Source organism: Uloborus diversus, chromosome 1, assembly GCF_026930045.1.
Source record: "Uloborus diversus isolate 005 chromosome 1, Udiv.v.3.1, whole genome shotgun sequence".
In the NCBI taxonomy this organism is placed as follows: domain Eukaryota; kingdom Metazoa; phylum Arthropoda; class Arachnida; order Araneae; family Uloboridae; genus Uloborus; species Uloborus diversus.
Genome location: NC_072731.1, coordinates 123,678,904 through 123,706,028, shown reverse-complemented (window position 1 = coordinate 123,706,028; position 27,125 = coordinate 123,678,904). Strand labels below are relative to the sequence as shown.

General features: G+C 35.1%; 1 protein-coding gene across 1 annotated transcript in view; it reads left to right on the top strand.

Annotated features, from left to right (window-relative positions):
* Positions 1 to 26,626, top strand: part of LOC129234700 (tectonin beta-propeller repeat-containing protein 1-like) — an 87,231-nt gene extending 60,605 nt beyond the window's left edge. The window contains exons 16-20 of the mRNA XM_054868737.1: positions 7,437 to 7,605; positions 9,708 to 9,843; positions 11,576 to 11,778; positions 13,039 to 13,158; positions 23,602 to 26,626. Coding sequence (XP_054724712.1) covers positions 7,437 to 7,605; positions 9,708 to 9,843; positions 11,576 to 11,778; positions 13,039 to 13,158; positions 23,602 to 23,655 — 682 coding nt within the window. The 3' untranslated portion in view covers positions 23,656 to 26,626. The remainder of the gene's footprint in view (positions 1 to 7,436; positions 7,606 to 9,707; positions 9,844 to 11,575; positions 11,779 to 13,038; positions 13,159 to 23,601) is intronic.
* The last annotated feature ends 499 nt before the right edge of the window (positions 26,627 to 27,125 follow it).

Here is a 27,125-nt window from a genome sequence, read left to right as displayed (position 1 = left end):
AAAATAATTTCCAAAATTACTGCATTCGGGATTAAACAAACAGCAATATATTGTTACAAATTCTGTAAATAGTAATTATTGTAGGAACGTAACCTGTAAATAGTTTCCCGTAATGAATATACAACCCCTTTTTCATATGGCTAAAATATACGACCCCTATTTTATTTTTCTTTTCATTGATAACGGTCTACGCATTTCGGGAAGCCGAAGGAAACGTGTAGAATGTTGTGGAAAATTCTTTTCGGTGTATTTAAGCCGTTAGCGATGGATAAACAGTCAGTTTCGGTTGATATTTCGAACTGAGAACATTTTGCTCTGTTTATAGCGAGGCATTTCGCTGTGTTGTTTTCGTATTTGGAAGTAAATACGTGTGTAAACGTTGAGTTTACGGTGTTGTGTGATAATTGCTTAATTGCTGATGAATAATTTAGCAGTTGTTGAAGATCTTTCCTGTACATAGTGTAAATAAATTTCCTGTGTTTTTATCAAGAACTGTGTTTTTATCAAGAACTGTGTTTTCTTTTCAAGAAAGTGGAAGTCGCACCGAATCCGTTACAATTTGGCGCCCAACGTGGGGCTTCTTCTGGACTTTCTTGGAGTAAGTGACTTTGGACATTTTTTCATAAAGACTTTTTTTGAATTAGGACTTTATTTTTATGGTGATTACTCGCGCAATGGATGAACAATTAAAACAACTTCTTGACGCAATCACCTCTGTGAAGAGTGATATGGCGGCTAATCAAGAACAATTAAAAAATGATATGGCGGCTAATCAAGAACAATTAAAAAATGATCTGACTGCAAGTATGTTGGCAAATCAAGACCAGTTAAAAAGCGATTTAACGGTGCTGAAAAAGGACTTAACGTCTAACCAAGAAGAAATTAAAAACGACCTTATTTCGGTAAAGACTGTGATGGAAAATAAATTTAATGACATAGAGCATCGAGTTGATGCTATTGAAGAAAAATTTAATACCGTTGAAAGCCGATTCAATGCTGTAGAAAATAAATTTGAAGATGAAGATAGAAGATTTCATCTACTAAAAGAAGAGATCTTTAAGGACGTGGAAAGGAGATTGGCGACCGCGGAAAGCAGCTCTGTACAGTTTGGCGCTCCCACATCGGTTGCTCGACCGTCCATTAAACTTGCCACATTTGATGGGAAAACTTCGTGGCAGGTTTACAAAACTCAATTCATGATAGTGGCGGAAGCGAACGGATGGGACTCTGCTACCAAGGCCTGTCATCTTGCAGCATCCCTGAGAGGTGACGCAGCGGACATTCTCCAGACCCTTCCGGACAGCCAGCGCCTGGATTTCGCCGCCCTCACATCTGCGTTGGAGCTTCGCTTCGGTGAGAAGTGCCAGAAAGATTTCAGCCGACTCCAGTTGAAATCCCGTTTCCAGAAAACCGGGGAAACCCTGCAAGAGCTAGCGGCGGACGTCGAGAGACTGTCGCATCTTGCTTTTTGCGACTGTCCTGCGGATGTTCGAGACAACCTGGCACTCAACTACTTCATCGACGGAGTTCGGAATCCTGAGATCCAGAAGGCCCTCCGGATGGCGAATGTAAACGACCTGAGATCCGCTTTGGTATATGCGATGAGATACGAGGCCGCCCAAGAAGCAACCCGTGTGGATCGCCATTTAATCTGGACTCAGGAAGCTGATGAGTCTGATTCCAGGTCGTCCCACCTCGCTGAACTTGAGAGACAACTCGGCGACTTGGCAAGACATCTGAGCAGCATAACAGCCCAAAAGAAACAAGAGCAGAAGTGCTGGAAATGCGGTAGTGAAGGACACCTGCGAAGGAGTTGTCCGGTTCGCCAAGCTACGCGAGGGAAGGAAATCAACACCACCAGAGCTCTGCAGATTTCCTCTTCCAGTAGTGGCAGTGATGGACTTTTCATTTACGCCCATGTAAATGGGAATCCTTGCAAACTGATTGTCGACACTGGAGCCAATGTGACAATCGTTAGGACAGACGTGGCTCGTGAATTCGGATTGAAACTGTTGTGGTCATCGCCACGCGTAAGTCTCCAGACTGTGACAGGTGACAAGATCGAGATTGACGGTAAAGTGGACTTGGAAATAGTGTTTGGGAATGCCACCTACCATCATACGGCATTCGTCGCTAATATCACGGACCCCTTCATTCTCGGACTGGACTTTTTGAAGAAATATGACTTCACTCTCGACTTCAAGACTAATGAGCTGCACTCGATGAGAGAAGACATAGCCGTTTTCCCCGCAGAAAGTGATGTAAAATCCGCTCATCAAATAATAGCCCAAACAGATTTATCGATTCCCTCAAGGTCAGAATCATTAATACCTGGCTCCCTTGAAGAAAGCAATAGTTTTCGATTTGGACTCATTGAATACCCTAACCTAAGCAATAACCTAAAAGGAGTGCTGGTGGCATCTACGCTTGTGGACCTTTCTAAGGATGTAATTCCTGTGAGAGTCGCCAACGTGAGTGAAAGGCCAAGGAATATCCGAAAAGGTGAAGTGTTGGCAACTTGTACTCCAGTGAACTGCATCATTAGAAGAATCAATTCCCCCGAAACTGTGTCTTCTGAGTCCTTGACATCGAAGTTAATTGGGAGTACACCCTTAACGAAAGATCAAAGAACTGCTGCGGAACAATTGGTGGATGACTTTAAGCATCTGTTTTCATCTACATCGGAGGATGTTGGCCGTACGAATTTAACGCAGCATAGGATCTACACTGGAGAACACCCACCTATTAAACAGCATCCAAGACGACTACCGTTCGCCAAGAAGGAAGAGGTTGAGACCCTCCTGAAAGAGATGAAGGAGAACGATGTAATCGAACCGTCATCCAGTCCTTGGGCCTCTCCCATCGTCTTGGTCCGAAAGAAAGATGGCTCCACCAGATTTTGTGTCGATTACCGACGGCTGAATGAAATCACCAAGAAAGACAGCTACCCTCTTCCACGGATAGACGACACCTTGGACACTCTGTCCGGACACAAGTGGTTTTCGACCCTGGACTTGAAGAGCGGCTACTGGCAGGTTGAGATACACCCTGATGACCGGGAGAAGACAGCGTTTACAACTGGACAAGGCTTATGGCAGTTTAAAGTGATGCCCTTCGGCCTCTGCAATGCACCAGCTACGTTCGAGCGTCTTATGGAGACAGTGTTAAGAGGACTTTCTTACGAATCCTGTCTGGTCTACTTAGACGATATCATCATCGTGGGACGCAGCTTCGAAGAACATCTGGCAAATCTTAGGAAGGTACTGCAAAAGCTTAAGGAAGCCAATCTGAAGTTAAGCCCGTCCAAATGTAATTTGTTCCGCCGGGAAGTGAACTACCTTGGTCACATCATCTCTTCTGAGGGTGTACAAACCGATCCAGAGAAGGTATCTGCGGTCAATGGTTGGAGTCGTCCCGAAAACAACCATCAGCTGCGAAGTTTCCTGGGGCTCTGCACGTACTACAGGAAGTTTGTAAAGGGTTTTTCCAACATTGCACGACCTTTGCATAAGCTGACGGAAAGCAAGCAAAAGTTTGAATGGTCCAAGGAATGCGAAGATGCATTTCTACGACTGAAGGAGGCTTTAACATCAACGCCTATCCTCGCCTATCCTCAGCCTGAAAAATCCTTCATCCTGGACACTGATGCGAGCAACGAGGGAATTGGAGCTGTTTTATCCCAAGAAATTGACGGAAATGAGCATGTCATCGCTTACTGGAGCAAATGCTTATCAAAGTCGGAGCGAAATTACTGCGTCACCAGAAAGGAGTTACTGGCCATAGTGAAAGCTGTAGAACACTTCCATCATTACCTCTACGGCCGAAAATTTCTGCTTCGGACAGATCATGCCTCGTTAACTTGGCTTTTGAACTTCAAGAATCCAGAAGGCCAGATAGCCAGATGGATACAGCGGCTCCAGGACTATGACATGGAGATCAAGCATCGAAAGGGGTTATCTCACGGTAATGCTGACGCTTTATCAAGGAGACCCTGTCCTGAGAACTGCCACTATTGTTCCCGAATCGAGAAACAGTATGGAACGACTAGCCCTACCGCCTATCAGGTGACAGTGACTCCAACATCATCAGAACCTGATCCATGGAGTGATGACCAAGTTCGAAAAGATCAACTTGAAGACCCCGACATAAAACCAATTTTAGAGTTCATGGAAAGTGACAGTCGACGCCCTAGCTGGCAGGACGTTTCCATCTTCAGTCCTGCAACAAAAAGATACTGGGCTTTATGGAACTCACTCCATTTACGGAACGGCGTGCTACACCGGAAATGGGAATCTGACGACGGTAAAACATCTAGGTGGCAGTTACTACTTCCCCGATCAAGGATTTCAGATGTTTTGAAAGAAATACATAGTAGTGCGACTGGAGGACATTTTGGTGTCTTGAAAACTCTCAATAAAGTTCGGGAGCGCTTCTTCTGGAGCAAGGCGAAGGATGACGTGGAGAAGTGGTGCCATTCTTGTGACGCCTGTGCTGCTCGTAAAGGACCGAAGAAGAGAAGCAGAGGGAAGCTACATCTGTACAACGTTGGAGCTCCTTTCGAACGAATTGGGATCGACATCCTTGGTCCTCTACCAAGAACTGCTGATGGGAACAAATACATTCTTGTTTCCATCGACTACTTCACCAAATGGCCGGAAGCATATCCCATTCCAGATCAAGAGGCTACTACCGTAGCAGAGACTCTAGTCCAACATTGGATCTCGAGATACGGAGCACCTTTGCAGATTCATTCCGATCAAGGGAGGAATTTCATCTCTGCTGTGTTTAAGGGCCTATGTCAAATTTTCGGAATTGAGAAAACTAGGACAACACCACTACACCCACAATCGGACGGCATGGTGGAGAGATTTAACCGCACAATCCTGAATAATCTCTCACTTATGGTATCCAGAAATCAACAGGATTGGGACAAGAAGCTACCTTTGTTCCTGCTGGCCTACCGCAGTGCTGTCCACGAGACTACCGGATATGCCCCATCTCAGATGCTCTTCGGACGAGAGCTTCGGCTACCTTGTGATCTCGTCTTCGGTCGTCCTCCGGATGCGCCTTCATCGCCAGAGGAGTACATCCAGGATCTCCAGGCCCGGTTGGAAGACGTTCATAACTTCGCACGAGAGCGAATCAACATCGCGGCGGAGAAGATGAAGACCCGATACGACACAAGGTCTACTGGACATGAATTCAACGAAGGCGACAGGGTTTGGTTATGGAATCCCATCCGACGGAAAGGTCTTTCACCCAAATTGCAGTCGCATTGGGATGGACCCTACAAAGTCGTTAACCGACTAAATGACGTCGTAGTGAGGATCCAAAAATCACCTAATGCAAAACCTAGGGTTGTACATTATGATCGGTTAGCCCCATACTATGGCCATAGTTCATGAGTATTACGTAAACAACCATGGTTGATAACATAAAGGTTGTAGATAATTTTTGCTTTTAATGTTTAGTAATATTTCTTGTTATTATTGTGTTTTCTGTATCTGTTAGTTATTAATTAATGTGTATATTTGTAAACTTGTGATAGAAGTTTGGCACCCTTTCTGGGGATTGTACTGCCCGGGACGTGCAGTCCTTAGGAAGGGGGCAATGTTACAAATTCTGTAAATAGTAATTATTGTAGGAACGTAACCTGTAAATAGTTTCCCGTAATGAATATACAACCCCTTTTTCATATGGCTAAAATATACGACCCCTATTTTATTTTTCTTTTCATTGATAACGGTCTACGCATTTCGGGAAGCCGAAGGAAACGTGTAGAATGTTGTGGAAAATTCTTTTCGGTGTATTTAAGCCGTTAGCGATGGATAAACAGTCAGTTTCGGTTGATATTTCGAACTGAGAACATTTTGCTCTGTTTATAGCGAGGCATTTCGCTGTGTTGTTTTCGTATTTGGAAGTAAATACGTGTGTAAACGTTGAGTTTACGGTGTTGTGTGATAATTGCTTAATTGCTGATGAATAATTTAGCAGTTGTTGAAGATCTTTCCTGTACATAGTGTAAATAAATTTCCTGTGTTTTTATCAAGAACTGTGTTTTTATCAAGAATTGTGTTTTCTTTTCAAGAAAGTGGAAGTCGCACCGAATCCGTTACAATATGAAACATGTGAGTCACAAAAATTTATCTTAAGTAATATGCTACAGAAACGTGAGAACCATGATTTTTATATTTTTGATGCAGGCTATGGCAAAGAACTAAATTTGACACATTTCGGCATTTCCCCCCCCCCCTCATTTGTTATAAATTTTAAAATTTATGGTTTGTATCCACACTTTTCCAAATTTTCTGAATCCCCTTGAAGCTTACGGACCGTGAATCACAAAAAGTCCAGTGATTCTGACTTTCTCCAGAGCACAATCATTACTGTAAGAAATATTAATTCTACTAAATATTGACTTGAAAAATTTTACTATGCTGCAAATGACAACAGCTTAAGTCAGCGTTTTTTAATTTGTTTAACTAATGGAACCCTTTTGAATGTCACTTTTTTTCGTGGAACCCCCAGTTTTTTTCTCAGTGCTGTAGTTTGAATACAACATTCTAAAAGGTTTTTTTTTTTTTTTTTTTTTTTTTGCATTAAAAGGGTTTTATTTAAAGAAATATTTTTAAATTAAACATAAAATTTCTTTAAACTTCTTTAAGCAACTTGTTTTGAACAAAATTTTAAATTATTAATTTTAACAATATGAGTGGTACCTATTTTAATGAGGCAGATACATCCAAAATATCAGACTTTATAGATGAAAGTTGCATTCTTAGATCAGATGCAGCATTAAGTTCGTTGATTTATTTTTTCTTGAGTTATACATTGAGAACGTACATTAATTAAAAATAGTAAAAGTACTCACACGGAATTTTGAGACTATTAAGAACATCCACCCCTTTAATTTCCCCAGAAACCCACTAAATGACATGAATTTCAATTCTGGCGTAATGCAGGGTCTAATGTCACTTCAATAAAAGAATCGTATTCTAGAACTAGCATAATTGAAGGCCATACATTGACAATGATGGGATTTTAATCTATTATTGATATTTTCTCAGCCGTTTATTCGTTCAAAGTATTTATTAAGCACTTACGACAAAACCTTATTTTTAAGTGACTAATTTCAATGTTCTAAGGGAAAAAAAAGAATTAATATAAGTTTCGTGGAACCCTGGGGTTCGGAGAAACACAATTTAAGAAATGCTGGTTTAAGAAATAGCTTCATGAAAAAGTAATAAATTGTTAATTTGTATAATGAAATAAAAGTTTCAAAAAAACTTTTCTTGTGCACAAGATGTACATGACTAAACCAAAAACAAAAAAATTCTCCTGACTTTTAAGAATATCAAAGTTTTACTTTTGGTGTATAAGTTAAAGAAGTTTTGTTTTTCTGAAAGGTTTTGTTTAAATATCTTTTGCAATTTCAGGAAGTGCAGATTATCAACAAGTGGTCCTTGGGCAAAATTAGGAAATACTCCTCTTATAGATATGTCTTTGCAAATGGACTCTGGTTCAAATGAATATGTGGCTGTCTGGGCAGTTGCTGTAAATGGTGATGTTCTTTTTAGAAAAGGTGTTTCAGAAGAATATCCAAAAGTAAGTTTTTTGAGATTAAAAATTGCTTTTTATTAAAAAATGCAATAGAGATCAGGATTGCTGATAGAGCACAAGAATTGCACAATTTAAAAAGAAATCTCACTCTAAAAATATTTCGGTGCGGGACTTTCTGGCAATTTTGCCACATCTGTTGAATTAAGTACTGCGATTTTTAAAAAAATCTCTCAATTAAAAAAAAAAAAAACTCTAATTTCAACAGGGGGTTATATTTTTTCACCCACAATTTTTCCTCTTTTGTGAACCCTGCTTTAGATAACTGAAGCATTGTCAGTTGAGAAGTATGTTTGATTAATAATGTTTAGAGAGGCCTTGAAATTTCACTGTAGCCATATCAGTTGTTGATATTTTAAAGTATTCCTTCTATTGACTTTAGTTACCACAGCAGTTTAAGTTTTCAATGTGCAGTGGAACCTCAGAAATCCAAACCCTATAGATCATAAATTCCCAATAAGCCAAATAGCTTGTGGAGTGAAGGCCTAAAAATATCAATAACTATGATTCCAAAACTAAATTAGTTTTCTAGTTGCAGCTACTTTTAGCAAACATTTGAATGCTATGTATAACACAGCTCTTTCCCTATTTAACCAAACTGGGTAATACTTCATTGATGTAACGAGCTGAATCGACTTGATGACAGATGTTGCACCAACTATGCATGAACATTACATGGGCTGGAGTTACTATACATCCTCTCCTCGTACACACTCACCTCGCACTTTGTTATACTGTACTGTATGCACAACAATTTCTCTGCTACTCCAACTTAGATGACATACAAACAGGGCCCGACTAAAGTTTTTGAAGACACTGGGCTCAAAATTTATTTGGTGCCCCCCTCCCCCCACTTATTTTATATGCAAAAGTAGTGAAATATCTTGGTACTTGCATATTAACATATCTGTACTAAATGTGGTGGTGCCTTATATTACAAAAAATAGAAGTGACATAACAACTGTGATAACTAAACATAATAGTATAAGATGTTGTCAAACTTTGCCTGTTAGAAAAAGCTATTAACATCAAAATTATCTATGGTATAACTTTAAAATGTATATTAAATATAGAACAAACTTGGATTGGTTTTGGGATTTGCGAAAGAGATAAAACTTTTACAGGGATTTTTTTTTCTAGATTTAATATTTACATCTTGCTATAGTGCGATATGGAATAAGTCCAAAATCAAACCCTTACCTTCAGATTTTGTGCCCCCCAATTGTTGGTGCCCTGAGCCCGTGCCCCATGTGCCCATGCCTTAATCTGGCCTTGCAAACAAAGCTCTCAGGTTTTACCAGTGGAAAAACTGCTTTATTATTAAATTAAAACAAGGACTTCCAGATCACTATTAAACTAATAACAACAGTTTAAATGGATTATCCAGTAAACCCCCATAGTAGATTCTTCCTTTGTAACCAAATAGATTTTGATAGTTTTCTCTATATCTTTGTTTGCCTACAGCTTTGTTAGGTAGGGCTGCATTTGAACTTTATTTATCTATTTTACTAAATATCAGATCTGAGCTTCATAAGTTGAGCATAATTGTGAGAGGAGGAATTGTAAGAGGATTTCTATAAAAGTCCAAAAAAGAGAATGCTGACCTGGAATAGACACCATATTAAATGGCTCTTTTTTTTTACATTCTTTGTACTTATTATTCTATATATATATTTGGAATGTTTAAATGCTTTGATAAGGCGACTATGAATGGTTATTCTTTGAATCATATCTAACTAAAAACTTACTTGTATCAGAGGTATTTAAATGAATTCAATTAGAATATGCTTTTTATTTTCATTTTGGCTGCTTATTTTTATTTATTTATTTATTTTCAATTTTTTGCCTTTTTTAACATTTTATTTTTTTAAGAAAAAAATTGTACACATACGTTACTGCTAAAAAATCTTAGCAGTTAGAATCCAAAATTATAACTTTTAAAAATAGGAAGAGATGAATTGTTGAGTGTAAAAACTCAAAAAGTCAAAAAAGAACACTTCAAAAAATAGCGTTTCAAAATGTAGTTACAACCTTGTTTGCAAAAACTTACATTTGGCGAAAACAAATTCATTTTCTTCTATCTTGTATAGGGTCTGACATGGAGCCATATTGCGTCTGAGAAACCCTTTTGCTCTATTTCTGTCGGAGGAGATGGGGCAATTTGGGCAATTGCAGAGGATGGTTCTGCTCAGCTTAGACATGGTGTAAGTTCAAGCACACCAGAAGGTAATTGAGCCTTTTCCAATAAATAGATATCTTTCTTAAAATTCAGAGACCAAAACTAAATGAAGTCTTACCAAACTTCCAAGCTCTTAATTTATCTCTAAAACTAGTCATATTTTCTCTTTCTTGGTTAATGATTACTTCGTTCAGGAGCTGGTGTCCTACCATTGGGACACATATTTAATTTCCACTAAATCATGCATAATGAACATTTTCTTGGCAAAAATCCCACCAAACTATAACTAAAAAAACATTTTTAGTTTAATATATTTAAGCATTATTAAAAATGCTTCAGTTATAATGTTTGAAATGTAACTGAAAAAAAACGATACTTACCAGTGATGTGTATTTGTAGAAGCATCCATCGTGAAATAGACCTGTACCACCTTCTTTTGGTGGAGGGGAAAACATGAGCTCAAAATTGAAGTAGAAGCATTTTTTAGTAAAATATGTGGTTTTCTGAGACCAGATCTTGAATGTGATTGAGTAGAATGAAAGTGAAAGTGATGTAATGTTATTAGAGCGCCACAACCCGTTCGGGACGAACGACGCGTCTTTCCGTCAGCGCTAGATGGTTCTTCAGAGACGAAAAACACATCCGTGCCTTACGGTAAGTAGTATGCAGGGGGCTTAACGACACTTATCAGCGTTTTGGATTTGGAACGAAATGTTTACTATTAGATGTTGTTACTTATCCATGTTCTGTTCAAATGATTGCTCTCCTGCATTAGTATTTCTCTCTCTCTCTGAGGTCAGAATGAGGTCCGTCAAGTGTCTGTGATTTATTGGATTTTGTGAAAGAAAATATAAACATGTGTTCGCAAGTGAGAAGGGAAACTTATACTCATTTTGAAGTGGTTCTTTCTAGTTTCGGTTCCATTTTTTATGGGATTGGAGGGGAGATATTCTAGCAAGGGGTTTTACTTTTATGTTCATTTGGTAGCCATAGTGAAGACGTTATCTTTCCGAGGAGGAAATATCTTAATTTATGACTGGTCCATCTAAAGATCTTTTGAGTTATATTGAAACAACTATAAATTATTTTTGTTGGAGTTGTTCATACAGTAGTTGCTTTCGAAAATCATACGCTGAAAAAGAAGGCAAAGAACTCAGACGGAGATGTGTAATTTGCTCAAAGCAGAAAAAAATACGTAACACTACGTATGAGTGTAAAATGCTCAATGCGCATTTATCTGTGCTTTGAAATTTTTCATCCGGCTTTAAAATATTAATTGTTACAATATTCTTCAAGTATTTCATAATATTAAGCAAATATTTCTCCTGTTTTGTAGAAAATATATTGTTTAATTTTGGTACTTTTAGTTATTGTAAAAAAAACGATAAATTTTGCATTTTTATTGTTAAATATCAATTATTTTCATCCAATTTTTTGTTATGATTGAAATTTTGATATATTTTATCATATATTAAAAAAATGGTTTTATTTCTGCTTAAAGTATACATTTTATCCTTTATTTCCGAAATACTGCGTACTTTCCGAAATTGCGTATTAAGCTTAGCAGGAGAAATTGCCCCGGCCTGTGCGCACAGTTCGCGTGAAACAGCTGCCGTCCTGAGAGAGTGCTATCTTCTGCAAATTGCCGTCCCGAACGGGATAATAGAAAGTGTTAAATGTAGGGGTTTTGTCTCTTTGTGAATACATTTACAATTATTTAATGCATTAATTTTGTTATTGTTCAGTAGAAAATTTGTTCTATAAATATATTTTTACTAGGTCAATATTGGTGTCATGTAGAACCGCCCCTAGAAAATTGTCGCCTGCGTCAGATTTCATGTGGTAAAACACTTGTCCTTGCAGTTGATGAAAATAATAAATTATGGTCAAGACAAGAAATAGTTCCTATTTTCATGGAAGGTACTCACTGGAAGTTAATTTCTGAAAACGTGAAACAAGTTTCTGTTAGTGCGACAGATCAGGTACTATTCATCAATATTATGTTATTTTTATCGGAAAATATTATTGATTAGTGTGATTATGTATGTGGTGCATGCGAGTGTGGATTCTGATGCTGGGTAAAAAGGGCTCGTGCCTCCCTCCCAACCAAAAATAGCATAAAAGAATGTACTGCTCACTTCAAGTCAAGACTCGCTAAACTGAACCCAGCCCAAAAAAACCTGCCCGGGTGTTTTTGGGTAGACTCTTTTGATTGAAAAACTCATTATCTCGGTAAAGTGGGGTTTTTCAGAATTTATTGTTGATTGAAAACATTAATTTCAGAAACAAACTAAATGTTATTGCCATATTATCAGTACTACTGGTACAAAAATTACAATCTTCATTTCTGGTCAATTAAGTATTCGAAACTAGAACTGCATATGATTTCATAACTTTGTTTAAAAATATAAGTATCATTTTTTTTTTTTTTTTTGCATTGTTATGAAAAATGCTTTGTGAAACTAACACGGTATGTATTTTTTAACAGCAGCTTAATTTCAAGGTTGCCAAATGAAAAAGTTAAGATTAACCACAATCACATGAAATCAGCCAAAAGTAGCTAACCTGTGTGATGACTGCATCATATTCCTTAATTTGTGACCATACCTGAATATTCATTTGAAAGATATTCGTGCACTATTTATGGGGTAGATTTATTATGTGGCTTGATGATAAATAATTTTAACACTATTCAAATTTTTATTTTCAACTTCTAGAGTCAATGAATTTTAAAGTACTAGGTACTGTTCATGTTTATGTTTATTCTGCCCTCTTTATCTTAAAACTTAGTCATAAATTGTGAGAACAAGCTGTAAAAAATACATTGTTTGAAAATGTATTTTGTAACTATAAAGAGCACTTTTTTCAAAATGTTACTAACAAAATTTGTTTCTGAATAGAGATAAATGTTAGATGATCATGAAGAAGAAAAAAAACTTTGATAATATTGCAAACGTTAAACTTCTTTCAAATTTGTATATTTTTTCCTTAATTTTGACATTTTTTGCAATATACTTGGTGTAAAAATAGATGCATGATTTAAAATTTTATATAACTCTGTGAAAAGTGAAAGTAGCAAAGCAGTAACTAGGTACTAATGTTTCTACAGAGAGTGAAATTAATATTCTTGAAAAAACTCAAAAAAAAAACCTAGGTTTTTCCCTATAAACCTTTTAACTGTTTTCAAACAGTTTCTATTTCTAACTTTCTGAGTACTTAATAAGTTTTCCATTTGTTTCTAGATTTGGTGTGTTAGAACCAGTTTCGTTACCCCATCTGGGGATCTCAGTGGTGTCGTTTGCCGTCGTTCAGGAATTGATGAAGAAAATCCTTATGGAACAGATTGGGAACAAGGCATTGGGGTATTTTTTTTTTTTTTTTTTTTTTTATGTATCTCTTGCTTTTTTTACTTTTCACTCATTTCTTAGTTTAAAACTCATTTCTGAGTGAATAATTAATCGTTTCTAATCCACATTTTGTTTTACGATCCTCTTTCAACTTGTTTTGTCCTTAGACAAAAACAAGTTATACTGATGGTTAAAAAAAAAAAAAAACTGAAATTATATTTAAAAATAAAATATTTATGAAAGTGAAAATTAAAATAAGCCAATTTAGATTAACGAAATTACGAGCTGATGCGTGCAACACATGATTTCCTTTTACAGGGTTCGTACTTCCTTAAAAAACCCTTAAGAAACCCTTAATTTCATCAAGCAAAATTAAGGTCCTTAAAAAACCCTTAAAAAGTCCTTATTTTTCTGAAAATTTCCTTAATATTTTAACCACTGTATCAAGTTTGGTCCCCTTTTTCTTAGTTTTTTCTTTTTTACCCCTTCAAATCTTTATAATCCGCAATATCTGCCGAAAACGTATGTTTTGGAGACATGCCAACCACGTTAAACACGTGCTTCGCCGAAAATTGCTTGCCTTGTTTGAGATTGCAATCTTTTTGCATCCTGCAAATATTTCAATCTTTTTAAATATTGGAAGGTTTTTTACAATATGCTACTTTATATCTGTTTATTTTTTTCATTATTTCAATAATATTTTTATTTCTTAAATTTATTTTAGAAAAAATGCAAAAGACTATCGAAAAAATATGGTCCAACTCCCACAGTCTCTGATTGTATTTAAACTTGTCATGGTTACTATTTTTATGTATTTAAAAAAGATTTCAATACATTTATGGTGAATCTCTAAAGGTTTTGGTTAGGCTTTACTGCCTGTAAAATTTTTTGGAATTTGAAGATTAAATAAAGCAACTTCAGTTTTTTTTTTTTTTTTTTAAATCGTGAAATAATATTATGAAGTTTTTAAAACCAAACTATGAGTTCCATTGCAAGGAAAAAGGATAATTAATTATATATATATATTTATTTATTTTCAAATGTTTTTTCGTAAAAGAAATATTCACCCCCCCCTCAAAAAAAAAAAAAAAAATATATATATATATATATATAATATTGATATTATTGAGTGATACAGCCAAGATTGAACTCTGGCTCCATCAATCGTTTTATTCAATGACTCAAGAGTTAGAAATTGCTTTCTCTCTTTCAAAATTTAAATTTATATAGAAATAAAAAAACTTGCGAGAAATAGTACGATATAGCAAATTTGTTCGAAATAGGATTTTAGTAACAATAACAGATCAAAAGCAATAATAACAAAACAATAGTTTAAATATCTTGAAGAAAAGAGATTTTAGTTATTTTCCTTCAATTTGCCTCTCACTCCAATCATGTATGCTAAATAATAATGCTTTAATATACAACTAATTTTCAACAGCTATCCCTATTTTCCTAATCTTTTTTATGACTGAAATTTGAGAATTAAATGTTATGTTTTAAGAACAATATGTGCCATCTATTGTATTAATTACTACCCAATCATTTCAAGCATAATAAATTAATAGGGAAAAACTTTCGTATTATGTTTGAAACTGGTTAATTCGCCATTTTTTGTTGAATTTTGGAATGTCATGGACTCAAAGGGCACTTTGATCTCATCTCTTTTCTGCTTGATTTTAAGAACTCTTTGTTTGGGGGGTGGGTTCCTCCTTTTTGCTCTTTGATCACTCTCATCCCTATGATGTGAAATTTTAAAATTTTATTCACTGATAATGAGACATCCCGGTCGATTGCGCCTCTCCCTGATTTTTGGAAACTGATGCATTTGTGCATGTGTATATATATAATATGTATCATGTACTTTGCCCCCGGCCCCCCCCCCCTCCGGAAAACTTTAAAATGGTATACGTAAAGCTATCTAATCATTTTCCCGATAAGTCCTTTTTGAGAGAGTCCTTAAAAAGTCCTTAATTTTTACTTTTAAAAATGAGTATGAACCCTGTTTTACACTAATTTAATGTTATCAGGGTTTGTACAGGTCATGGAAATCCTGGAAAGTCATGGAAAAAAAATTAATAAATTTCAGACCTGGAAAAGTCATGGAAAATTAATATTTTCAATAAAAGTCATGGAAATTTATTTAAAGTTATGGAAAAATGTCTTGGGCAGTAGCAAAGAACAGTAGAGAATTAAAATTTAGAATGATTTAAGTTGTATTGCATGTAAAAGCTAATAGTACTTGAAAATTGAACGATCTCAAAAACTAATCCGAGTTTAGAAATCCTATTGCATCTGCTTCTGCAACTTTTTGCCTTTTTTTGTAATGTGATTTTACTGCTGGGACATCCCTAATTTTGAGTTCACCATTATTTTTATAACTTCTTTTATGTTATAATCTGTGGTAGTGGGCTTAGCATGTTCCTGATTTTACCACGCCCATTAAAAAAGTGTAATTTAATTGCATCCGAGTTTATTTCAACCACTTGTAATTGTCAGAGTTTATCTTAATTTGTGAAAACTTTTGAAAATAAAGACTTTAGTCATGCAATAGAACATACAAATAGAGGAATTCTAATAGTCAAACAGTAGTGCCCAATGTGCAGCTCGCAAAATTGATCCATGTGCCCAACTGTGATATCGCTGGTTGAGAAAAATGAATTTACTGACTAACATGACTTTACTTCAATGAATGAAAATACTGTCAAGTTACATGGATGATTAGAAGCACTGTTGACACCAAATGGCAATATTTTTTTTAAAGTAAATTTGAGATCGGAAACTTAGTAATAACTCATTCAACTTTTGTCCCATTCATTACTATTTTGCCCTATTTATTAAATAATTATTAGGCATTTAAACATCAGTACATTGCATTCACTATATTTTTACGTAACTTAAGTTTATATGCTGAAGACAAATTATAGTTTATTAACAGGGGCGTAGCTAAGCGGGGGGTTTTGGGGACAACCCCCCCTCCCCGAAATGCTTGTCTCAAAAAAGGGAGAGAGAGAGAGAAAGAAAAGAGAAGAGAAAGAAAAGAGAAAAAATGATACGAGAAAAAGAAGAAGAGAAAAGAAAAAGAGAAGAAAAAGAAAAAAAATCAAAACAGTTTTTTTCTGAATAACTATGGTCAAAAATTCACTTCGCTACCCCCCCCCCCTCCCCCAGTGGCATTGAAAATCAGCTCCATGAGTGACCCTCAAGCGTAAAGACCTTGACACTCCTTCCTCACTCTGCTGTGACATTTTTTTTGATAATTGAGGTAAATTTCACACTTTGCTTTAGAAATGAGATTGATTTGTTAGATCCACGCATATGTAGCCTTTTTTGCCATAGATTCTGCAAATTGTTAAACATGTTTAATTTTATGAGCGGCGCAGTGGGAATATTACATACAGTTGAATCTGTATTTTTCGAATTTCACAGGAAGGAAAAAAATCAAGATAAAGAGGTTTTAAGATACAAGAGCTTTAAGAAACTTTATAGAAATTTGGAATATGATGGTGAAAATTTGGAATGAATGCTTAAGAAAATATGGGCTTTTGATCAAAATTCCTCTTTATTAGTTTTATTGAAGTGAAAGTGAAGTGAAAAGGGGGGGGGGGGGGGGCGCTTAAAAACAGCGCGAGCACCGAGACCACAGGTCTATTGTACTATCCCCGCTTAGACTACTAAAGGAGCCCAGTAACAGAAATAAATCTCAGCAGTTGCCTAACCGAAATTCTAGGCAGCTCCCAGGGATCTACATAGTGGTATCCCAAGTGCTCAAATCTTTGTGCAGAGTAGAAGTCACATTCACATAGCACATGAATTGAGCTTTCATCAGCCATATGACATCCTCTACATGAAGGGTTGTCGATAACACCCATCAGATTAAGGTGCCTATTAAGAAAGCAGTGTCCAGTTAGTAACCCAACAGATTTTTTGATCTCATTCCTGCTCAAGTTAAGCAGTTCCTTGGACCTGAACCAGGGAGGCTGCTGGTTCGGAGTCTTGGCCTGTCTTTGAGACTCGGGACTGAAGCCACAGGCCATAAGATTCATCCATAAGAAAGTTCTTTGCAGTGGTCCTTACTGCATTGTAGGGCAGGCAGAGGACAGGCTCGGGTCCCATAAACGGTACATTGGAGCCCTGTTTAGCTAACTGATCTGCCAATTCGTTACCTAAAATGTCACGGTGACCAGGAACCCAGTAAATGGAGACCCTATTACTGCCAGCTAGTCTTACCAGTGCATTATGGCACTCCCAAACTGTTTTGGTAGTAAAACAGTTACGATTGAGAGCTTTCAACACAGCTTGGCTATCAGAGAATATTCTGATAACCTTCCCGCTTAGGCCTCGATCTAGGCAGTTGTTTACACAAGCCAGTATGGCTAAAGTTTCTGCCTGATAGACAGTAGCTAGCTTCCCTAAAGAGAAGCACAGATTAGTGTTATTGCTGCTGCAATATGCACCAGAACCAGTTCCAGACGCAGTCTTGGAACCATTTGTAAAACTAGATTTCGTGTGCATTGCCAATGATATCCTGTACATCCTTCCATTGCTCTCTGGACGGAAACACAATGTTATAATTGGCATTAAAGCTGAATTGTTTTATCATCCAGTCACTTCACTTCACTTATTAGTTTTGTTAGGTCTTTATTCTATTATTACATTATTAAGTGTTTCATTGCGAGTTTAAGGAATCATTTTGACAGTAAAAGAAACTTTAAGCATATCTTTTTCAAGAAAAAGTCTTTTATTGCTTTTTTGGTGCCTGATTTTTTTTTTTTTTTTTTTTTTAATTACTTATTTATCCTCTTGAGGTTAGCAATTGCTGCAAATCTAACCTGACCAATATTCTAGGATTTTCCTTTTTTCTTTACTTGAAAAAATCTTAAACTTTCTTTTCACTCATATCATCTCAGTTTTCTATAAGGAATCATAATTTTAAGAAAGAAAGCAACCAAAACCAGATAACAGAGCAAAATGGCTTTTAATTTGAATGACCTTTAACCATTAGCTTGAAATACTCATCCATAATGCAATTAATACTCAACCTGTGAATTTCATCCCTTTACTCTTGTTCCAAGAAAGAACGTCTGTCCATAGGCGGATTTAGGACTGAGTTCCTGGGGGGGCAGGATTTTTTTTTTTTTTTTTTTTTGAGCAACATTTTTAATTTCCTTTCCCCCCTCCCATGTTTTTGTCTATTTTCTGTGATGCGTAAGGCCATTCTTTAATTTTTTAACATGCTTTTATTAGCTTCACTTGTATGTATGTATGTATGTATGTATGTATCTTGTAACAGAATCTTGCAGCTCAAATTTCGCCCACTTCGTGCGATCGGATTCTTTTGAAATTTGGCACGCGACCTCAGACACGATGACAATGCAATATTCTATAATCAAATTAATTAATTAACTCTTTTAATTGTTAGTTTTCTCCAATTTTAATCAATATTTTGGCATAAATCCAACAATGTGAAAAAGGAAAAATTAAAAAAAATACATTCAAAAATGATCGCAAAAATTATTTAAAAATATTTACAAAAACCTTTAATTTTTCTGCATCAGACAAAATTTGTTCCAATGTTCCAAGGTAATTAGAACATGAAATATAACTGTTTTTAACTAATTTCATGCCAAAATTTAGGTGAGCCTTCAACTGGAAATTCATTGCTGATCAGACCATTGTTGAACAAAACTTTTATTCAAATGCATCTCAAATTTTCAAAGTAATATAAATATGATTTCCGCAAACATACATCGATGACTCACAGTAGCTTCCCATCGCGGTGCTCTTGTCTTAACTTTAAGATATTACCTCGCACTCGTTTTATAAATAATTTCGTCGCCTGATAATTCGCCAACATAAGACTAAAAAACAGAAAAATAAAATAATAGTTTAAAAAACTAAAAAAACACGCTTTCGTAGCAAAAATGAACTAAAAAATGAAAAATAATCTTTGGATGATAGTAGTTGACCAATCACTTAATTTTAATGTAATATAAAAAAGCGTGGGGGGCTTCTTATCAGTTGTCTTGAACTTCTTCCATTTGTTGTCCATGCAAAAATATACATAGACAGCACCCCACGCTTTTTTGTATTACATTAAAATTAAGTGATTGGTCAACTACTATCATCCAAAGATTATTTTTCATTTTTTAGTTCATTTTTGCTACGAAAGCGTGTTTTTTTAGTTTTTTAAACTATTATTTTATTATGTGTCGTTTTCATTACTGTGTGTAATCATGCTGTCATTTTTAAATTGACCTTAAAAGAGAGGGGGCTGGTATTAAGAGAGTGACGCAGTGCTCCCTTTTAAGTGGGATATAGAATATCTCCAGTTTGAGGGGGGCCCGGGTTTTACTCCCTCGGAGGAAATTATCTAAAATGGATATAAAATTCTGCATTTTGAAGTTTTATAAGGGTTAGTTGGAAATAATAGGCAAATAATTTTTTTTTTAAGTTTTATGCTTTAAAAGTGCTTTGTGATGCACAGATTTAGCACAGAAATGGTGCACAGATTTAGAGAATAGGTATCAAGAGAGTAACATACTACCCATTTGAACAATTCTTAATTATACACTTGATAAGAAAAAAAATTGAAGCACACTTTGCTTAGGAGTTTCAAAAACTTGTCTAATTATTTTCAAGGTTTGGTTGGTTAGATTGGGTTTTTGGCTCAAGAGCCCTTGTAGGCTATACTGTGCCAATTCTTTTTAGGGATTTTAGAACCTATTAATAATTTGCACTTTCCAGTCTCTGAAATTGAGCAGTAGGTTATACAGTTGTACAGTATTGTTCAAACTTTGTAAGAAACGGTTATTTTAAGTTCAAAAGAAAAAATAAACTTTAATTTCCTATTCAAAAATGAAAAAATCATGATTTTTTTTGTTATAAGATTTTGGAAGATAAGTTGTTACTATATAAACTCCTCCCAAAACTGGGGGGCATTGTCCCCTTTGCCCCCTCCCCCCACCATAAATCCACCCATGCTCTTCTGAACTATTCAAAAACGAAAAAATAATGATTTTTTTTTTTTAATTTTTGGAAGATGTGTTGTTACTACACAAAATCCTCCCAAAACTGGGGGGGCATTGCCCCCCTCTGACCCCCCATAAATCCGCCCATGCGTCTGTCCTTTTGTTAATCTTGAAAACCTATTCGTGGAATGCATTTCTCCTTTTTTGCCCCCTCAGCCCTTTCTGTTTCGAGTTGAAGAAAATGCTTTTGCTTGCTGCTTTAAAGATCATTGGGCTTTGAATCTGAAAATGATAGCATAGCCGGAATTCGAGACATAAGGTTTTTCAGCAAATTACCCCCATTAGCCAGGGCTGAAGCTGAAATACCCCGCCAGCTCAGTCATTTCCAGCCGAGGACTGCAGTTTCGTGCTTATTAGCACTCATCAGCCCGGCATAGGAAAATGACTGAACTGGATATGGAAAACCTCTTAAGGAAGCCAAGAGTACAGTCTGCTGAAGCAGCATTAATCCCATCGAACCCATCTGAAGGAAATTTTATTTTAATTTAAAAGAAAAACTGCATAGCATTACAGGAATAAAATGTTTAAAAACGAAATGAATCTAGACTGTTCTGTACTATTTCTGTTAGCTTGGTTCGCATTAAAAAGTAGAAAATAAACAAGACTTCTGTTTATAACACTCGAAAATTGCTGTTGCTCTCTCAAATAGATATTTATGTAAATTCTAAAGCAGCTAATAAAATTAAAAATAAAACTTGAGAGGATAACAGATGGTATGCAGCTTTGTGCAAATAATTTTCTACTGCCTATATTTCTTCCCTTTTTTTTAATTCAAATTTTATTATTAAGTGCTTTAGAATTAGCATAAATGTAAATACATATAAAAAGTAACATATAAATATAACGATATGAAAGCCATTTCATTTTTTGCAGGCTATTATCAAGAAGTCTTTTTTTTTTTATTTTCTTTCGTGATTTTAGTGCGAACCAAGTTAGTAAAAATAGTCTGACCACCGATGAGATTGAAAGTCAAACATCCAGTTTGCAGGCGGAAATGGATGCATCTATTAGCTTTCAGGGAGGCCAGCTTTTGTAGATGTGTGTTAGCCTCTAAATTAAGTAGTCACACTAAAATAAACGGAACACACTCATCAGATATTTGATTTTCCCCCTGGTTTGGATAGACTGGTTTTGACTAGACCCATTGCTAGAAAGTTTCACTTTAAATTAAATGGAGGAAAAAGAAAAAAACCTAAATTTTCTAAAACATTAAAAAAAGATAATAAAAAAATGAAAAAATTCTTCGCTTTTGTTTTGTTTTGTTTGGCACAAGTATCGAACATGGGGCACCCCATTCCAAAATATGTAAGATTCACCTCCCTCTAATTATTATTTTTTTTAATACTAAAAAAGTTTATATATATATCGGGTGAGTGCAAAAGTTTGTGCGGAGTTTGTGAAAGAAAGTCATACAGTGATTAGGCAAGCAAAACTCTTTATTCAATCAATGATATATTCTCCATCGTTGTCTATAATCTTCTTCCAACGTTCTGGCAGCATACGGATGCTCCGATCATAAAAACTGCGTGGTTTAGATTCGGAGAACGAAGACACGACATTTTGTAAGGCATTCAAAGAGTTAAGTTTTTTTCCATTTAAATGATTTTGCAATGATCGGAATAAGTGATAATCCGATGGGGTGATATCAGAATATGGTGGATGAGTTTGGACATCCCATTTCAGGCTGTTCAGTTTGCGTAGCGTCTGTCTTGAAACGTGTGGTCCAGCGTTATCTTGATGAAAGACTACGCCTTTGCGATTTGACAAACTCGGACGTTTCTGTTTGATTTCTTGGTTCAGATTAGTTAATTGACGACAGTACTTGTCCGAATCAATTGTTTGGCCGGCGGGGAGAAACTCAAAATAAATTATACCCTTGCAATCCCACCAAACACATAGCATCACCTTCATCGGGTGCAAACTGGCCTTTGCCATTGCGTCACCATGTTCACCTGCCTGTTTCCATGTGCGTTTGCGCTGAACGTTGTTGTACAGGACCCATTTTTCATCGCCCGTCACTAATCGGTCCAAAAACGGCTCGTTTTTGTGCTGCTCAAGTAAAGATACGGCAGCAGAAATGCGCTGGATTTTGTTGCTCTCGGTCAACAAGTGGGGCACCCATATATCGAGCTTTAAATCAAATCCGATTTTTTTTAAACGCCGAAAAGCGGTTGATCGGTCTGAACTAAAGAACGCAAAACGTCATCGTCAATGTCGGAAGGTCGACCTGAGTGTGGCTCGTCTTCCAGCTTAAAATCTCCACAACGAAATTTTGCAAACCATTTTTCCACAGTTCGTTTAGCTGGTGCTTGATCTTGATAAACGTCTTGAATGTTTTTACGGCTGCTGCAACGTTTATTCCCTTCCGAAACTCGTAAAGCATAACATGCCGTAAATGCACTTTATCAACACTCATTTTAAAAGTAATCTTTCTTGAAGCAGTTTGTATCTGCACAAATTATTTTGATTGGAATGAAAGCTGCACACATCACCTTTCCAACAATCTGGTCTTGCGTAGATAGTGGTATTAATGACAACACGTTACGCCCGTTCTAACGCCATCTATTGCAACTCCGCACGAACTTTTGCACTCACCCAATATATATATATATATATATATATATATATATATAAAATAAAAGAAATACCCCCCCCCCCCGAAAGTCGGGTCTAGCTACGCCTCTGTTTATTAGTTTCTGCACTGATATTTTTTTAGTCAAGTAAGTGTTTTGATGAGGTAGTGGCATTCATGTAAAAGTTTTGCTAATGCCCACTTACAAAAATTGGCAGGTTTGACATTAAGTAGTACCATTCTCTTCATTTAATGAGGTCATGGAAATTTTTATGAAGTCATGAAAAAATCTTGGAAAAGTTATGGAATTTTTTCATCCGAATTGAGTATGAACCCTGTGTTATTTACCCATTATTGCAATTTTAATGTGATTCAATAGTTTAACTCTCTAACTATCACCAACAGTGGCCAAATTGAAACCAAATTTAAAAAAAAAATACTTTCAACTTTTCAGTCAATTGAAATATTGACAGGACACAAAATGATTGAAACCTGAAACACAGTATACGATTTTTGTCAAAGGACATGTTCATTATTGGCATTTTCATAAAATGAGTTATTTACATGTGATAGAAACTGGGATAGTTTAATTCAAATATTTAGACATACTGAAAAATTTGTTGAAGTTTTTTTTTTTAATCTTCAAATTTTTGTTTTGAAACATAAAATATTCCTAGTTTGTAAACATTCTCTTAATCTAAAATTTGATTTTTTTAAAAAAAGTATACTTTTTAACAATTTTCCATTTATTTTAAGTTGTGTCAAAAACATTTCTATATAATATTAAGTTTTATGTGTCTTAATCAGTTTAAGATTTCACTAATGATAAACTGTAACAAAATTTGAATTTTGCAGGGCTTTTGGCATCACATATCTGCAAGAGGACTGAAAAGTGAAGATCAAATATAAATTATTTTTTTCCTATGGAGGAATATAAAAATATTGACTAAATTTAGCTCTATCAAAATATATATATGTATATATACACGATTGGAAAATTATATCTATTGTTGTGATTTTAGTGAATCTAATTATGAGGCTGTTGTTGTTTCAGAATGAGTACGTATAATTTAGAAGGAATATTTCTAATTAGTATCTACTGAAGCAAGAGAAAGAATTCTATTCATAAGTTTCGATATATTACCTCACTATCGTACCCAATTTTTTTCACGCCAAAGATTAACAACTGATGCGTTTCAGACTAGCTGATATTATATTGACAGAATAAAACAAATGTTGTCCCCAAAAAATTTGCTGATCAGGCCAAAACCTCTATCAAATCAAGCAGAGGCTACTTGAGAGACAATTATGCAATTGTAGAAAATTGATATTGGTATACAGGAAAGTAGGTTTGTTTTGTCTTCACTGGAATGTCTTGTTAACTCAGTATTACTATTCTTCAATAGATTCTGTCTGAAAGACTTAGTGTTTTAAGTAAGTTAAAAATCTTTCGAGTTTGGTGCCTACCAGCCTTTTATATTTCTAACTATTTATGATCAGTTTTATTTGCTGTGATTACAATTTAAGTCTTAATGTGTTAGTCTTTAAAAACCATAAGGTTAATTTTATTGAAATTTTGTCATAATGAACATAGATTTGTGACTTTTTATTCAGTTTTAATTACTAATCACTTTCAAGCGACGGCCATTCCTCTCAATGCCTGATGATGAACAAGAAATGTTTTTTTTAAAAGAGCTTCTTCTGTGTATATAAATTTGTGTGTGTGTGTGTGTAAAAGATTTCAATATCTCAATTTTCATCACAAATATTTCTTAAAAATTGCAATTTTTTGTCCGTTTGTGTAAAATTTTCATGATATCAAATTTCAAAAAAAAATTGAAATTCATCGATTAAAATAAAATTTTATAAAACAAATCTCTATTAATGTTTTACACTTCATTGCTTTATGTTTTCATGCGATTTCTCTATGTATTTGTAAATAATGTGGAATGTATTTTGATACTTATATTTTATGAGATATACAACTTATTGGAGCTTATGATTTTGTTTTGTTTGTTATGTTTGAAGAACCTCATGGAAACTAAAAACATGCTTAGTGTCATGTTAAAGAAAAACCGTTCATCATTTAGATTATGGTGCGATTCTTAAATTATAAGCATGAAATATTCTGTGACAATATTCTTTTCATGGATATTTAAATAATTTTATTTGTAAAAGACGAAATTTTTTTAATCTGAACCATTTAACATACAAGTCTGTCGAAAATAAGTGTTCAAGTAAGCAAGACGCAAGGAAATTCCTTGTCCTTATGCAATAATAGCACTATAATCGCATTAATCCAAGGTCTTGCAATCGAAAAATTTTATATTTCAATCTAATGAACATTATGCAACTTTTAATTTAAATGCTGTAAGATTAATTAGAAGCATTAAATTCCATGTGAAAGAAATATTTATATTTTGTAAATTTTCTTATTTGGAATAAAATTCAGGGCTGCCGAGTCGAAGTCGACTGATTTTGGGGTACGGGAGTAATAATTGGGAGTCGAAGGTTTTAAGTTCCAAGATTCAGAGTGTCATTTTTCCGCAACTCTGCCAGCGCATGCGAAATTTGAGTTAGAGCGACTGTTTTTGCGATACAGGAGTCTGAGTCTATTTTCCCTTTGACTCCACAGCCTCGATAAAATTAACCTCTATGTGCAACTGTTTTCACTTAATTCTTCCCTGTTTTCTGAACTTTGGACTAACAGGGTTTTATGCACCCTATTTATTGTCGTATATTTAAATATGTAGCTGCATGCATGCATTTCCTTTAAAGGTATCACTATTTATAGTTAATTCTGACTACAAATGTAATTTGTATATAACCGAAGAGTTAAGTTATAAATTATTGATAATGAAATTTTTGATTAAAAAATCCTACTGTTTTAGACTTTACCACTTTCTTAGTGAATTAAAATTTAAAAAGGTATTGATTGAAAGGTGGTAAAACATTAAATTTTCTTTGTTACAGATGTGGATAAATGAAGCAAATAAATAACACTTTCATCATGGGTGCCTATAAGGAGAGGCAGAGGGGGAATCAAGCCTCCCTTTAGACATTAGCACTACTAATTTTTTAAATAAACTGAGCATAAATATCAAAACATTTCAACATAACTCATTAATGAATGACTTATTAAAAATTTGCTTTATAATTTTAATAATTTGCTTTGTGAGCTATTACAACATATTTTAGATGAGATGCCTTCTAAAGGAAATGAAATTACGAATACCATAACCTTGGGATTGAAAGCATCAAGTCCCCCACTCTAAATCTAATTCTTGTAAAACATGTCTAACATCATGATAAGGACAGCAGTATTTAAAATACCTTTTAAAATCAGGATAACATTCTACAAAAATACTCATAAGGAGGCTAGCAGCTCTACAAAATACTTATCGAAAGAGGACTCGTGGAAAAACGAACTATGGTGAAAGAGTAAAAACTGCTCTATATCTTCTGATACTACCTTTTCCGCTTTTGATTAAGAGTGACTGAAGGATAATTACATTTTCCCTTCGAAATCCCCCCCCCCCCTTATTCAGTTACATGGCAAAAACCATGGTTGAGAAGTAGGATGAACAAATTATATACTTTTTTTATTAAGATCACGAAACAAAATTTTCTCTGCTCCCTTCTGAAATTATTGCATTGGGTGCTTATGTTTTAACAATCAAGTGATGCAAGTCATAACTGTTGGACAAATTTTTTGTAAAATGTTTTTAAAAAGATATCTATATCATATATTTTCCTTGTTCGTAAACTTGCATGACAGTATGTTTTAGGTTCCACATGACCCTGGCCAGCAGTCTTTGTCAAATGTATATCTGTGATACTGAACATACCTTGACTTGTTGAACTAAGAAATAAATGCAAATTTTTATTCTGCCTATGTCTTACTATAAAATTATATCAAACACTCATTACTTTTTTGTTTCTAATTTCAAGTGTTCTAAATAAATATTTGTTCTTACAAATAACAATTTGGAAACTAAGTTTTATATTTTTTAACATTGTTTTTGGCACATTTCAGTTTGGAATAAACATAATGCACTTTTTTTGCTATTAGTACAATTCATACTGAAGTATTTTTCATAGGTGTCCATAAAAAGGGGTTTGATTTCAGAGGTTTTTTTATCCAAAGGGTTCTCTTTCTTTGTTGCTGCACCTTAGCCTTTAAGAGGTACGAACATCCCCATCTTACATGCTAAATTATTCAGAAAATAAATTTGGTCTGCTCAAAATACTATTATGAAAATCCTCGCCATTTGGCGAAAAAGTGACCAACAGCACCAACTAAAAGTATTTGTGTGCAAGAATAAAATGGCATATCCATTCCGAAAAAAAGTAGTGCTGGCAAATAGTCAAAAGAAGTT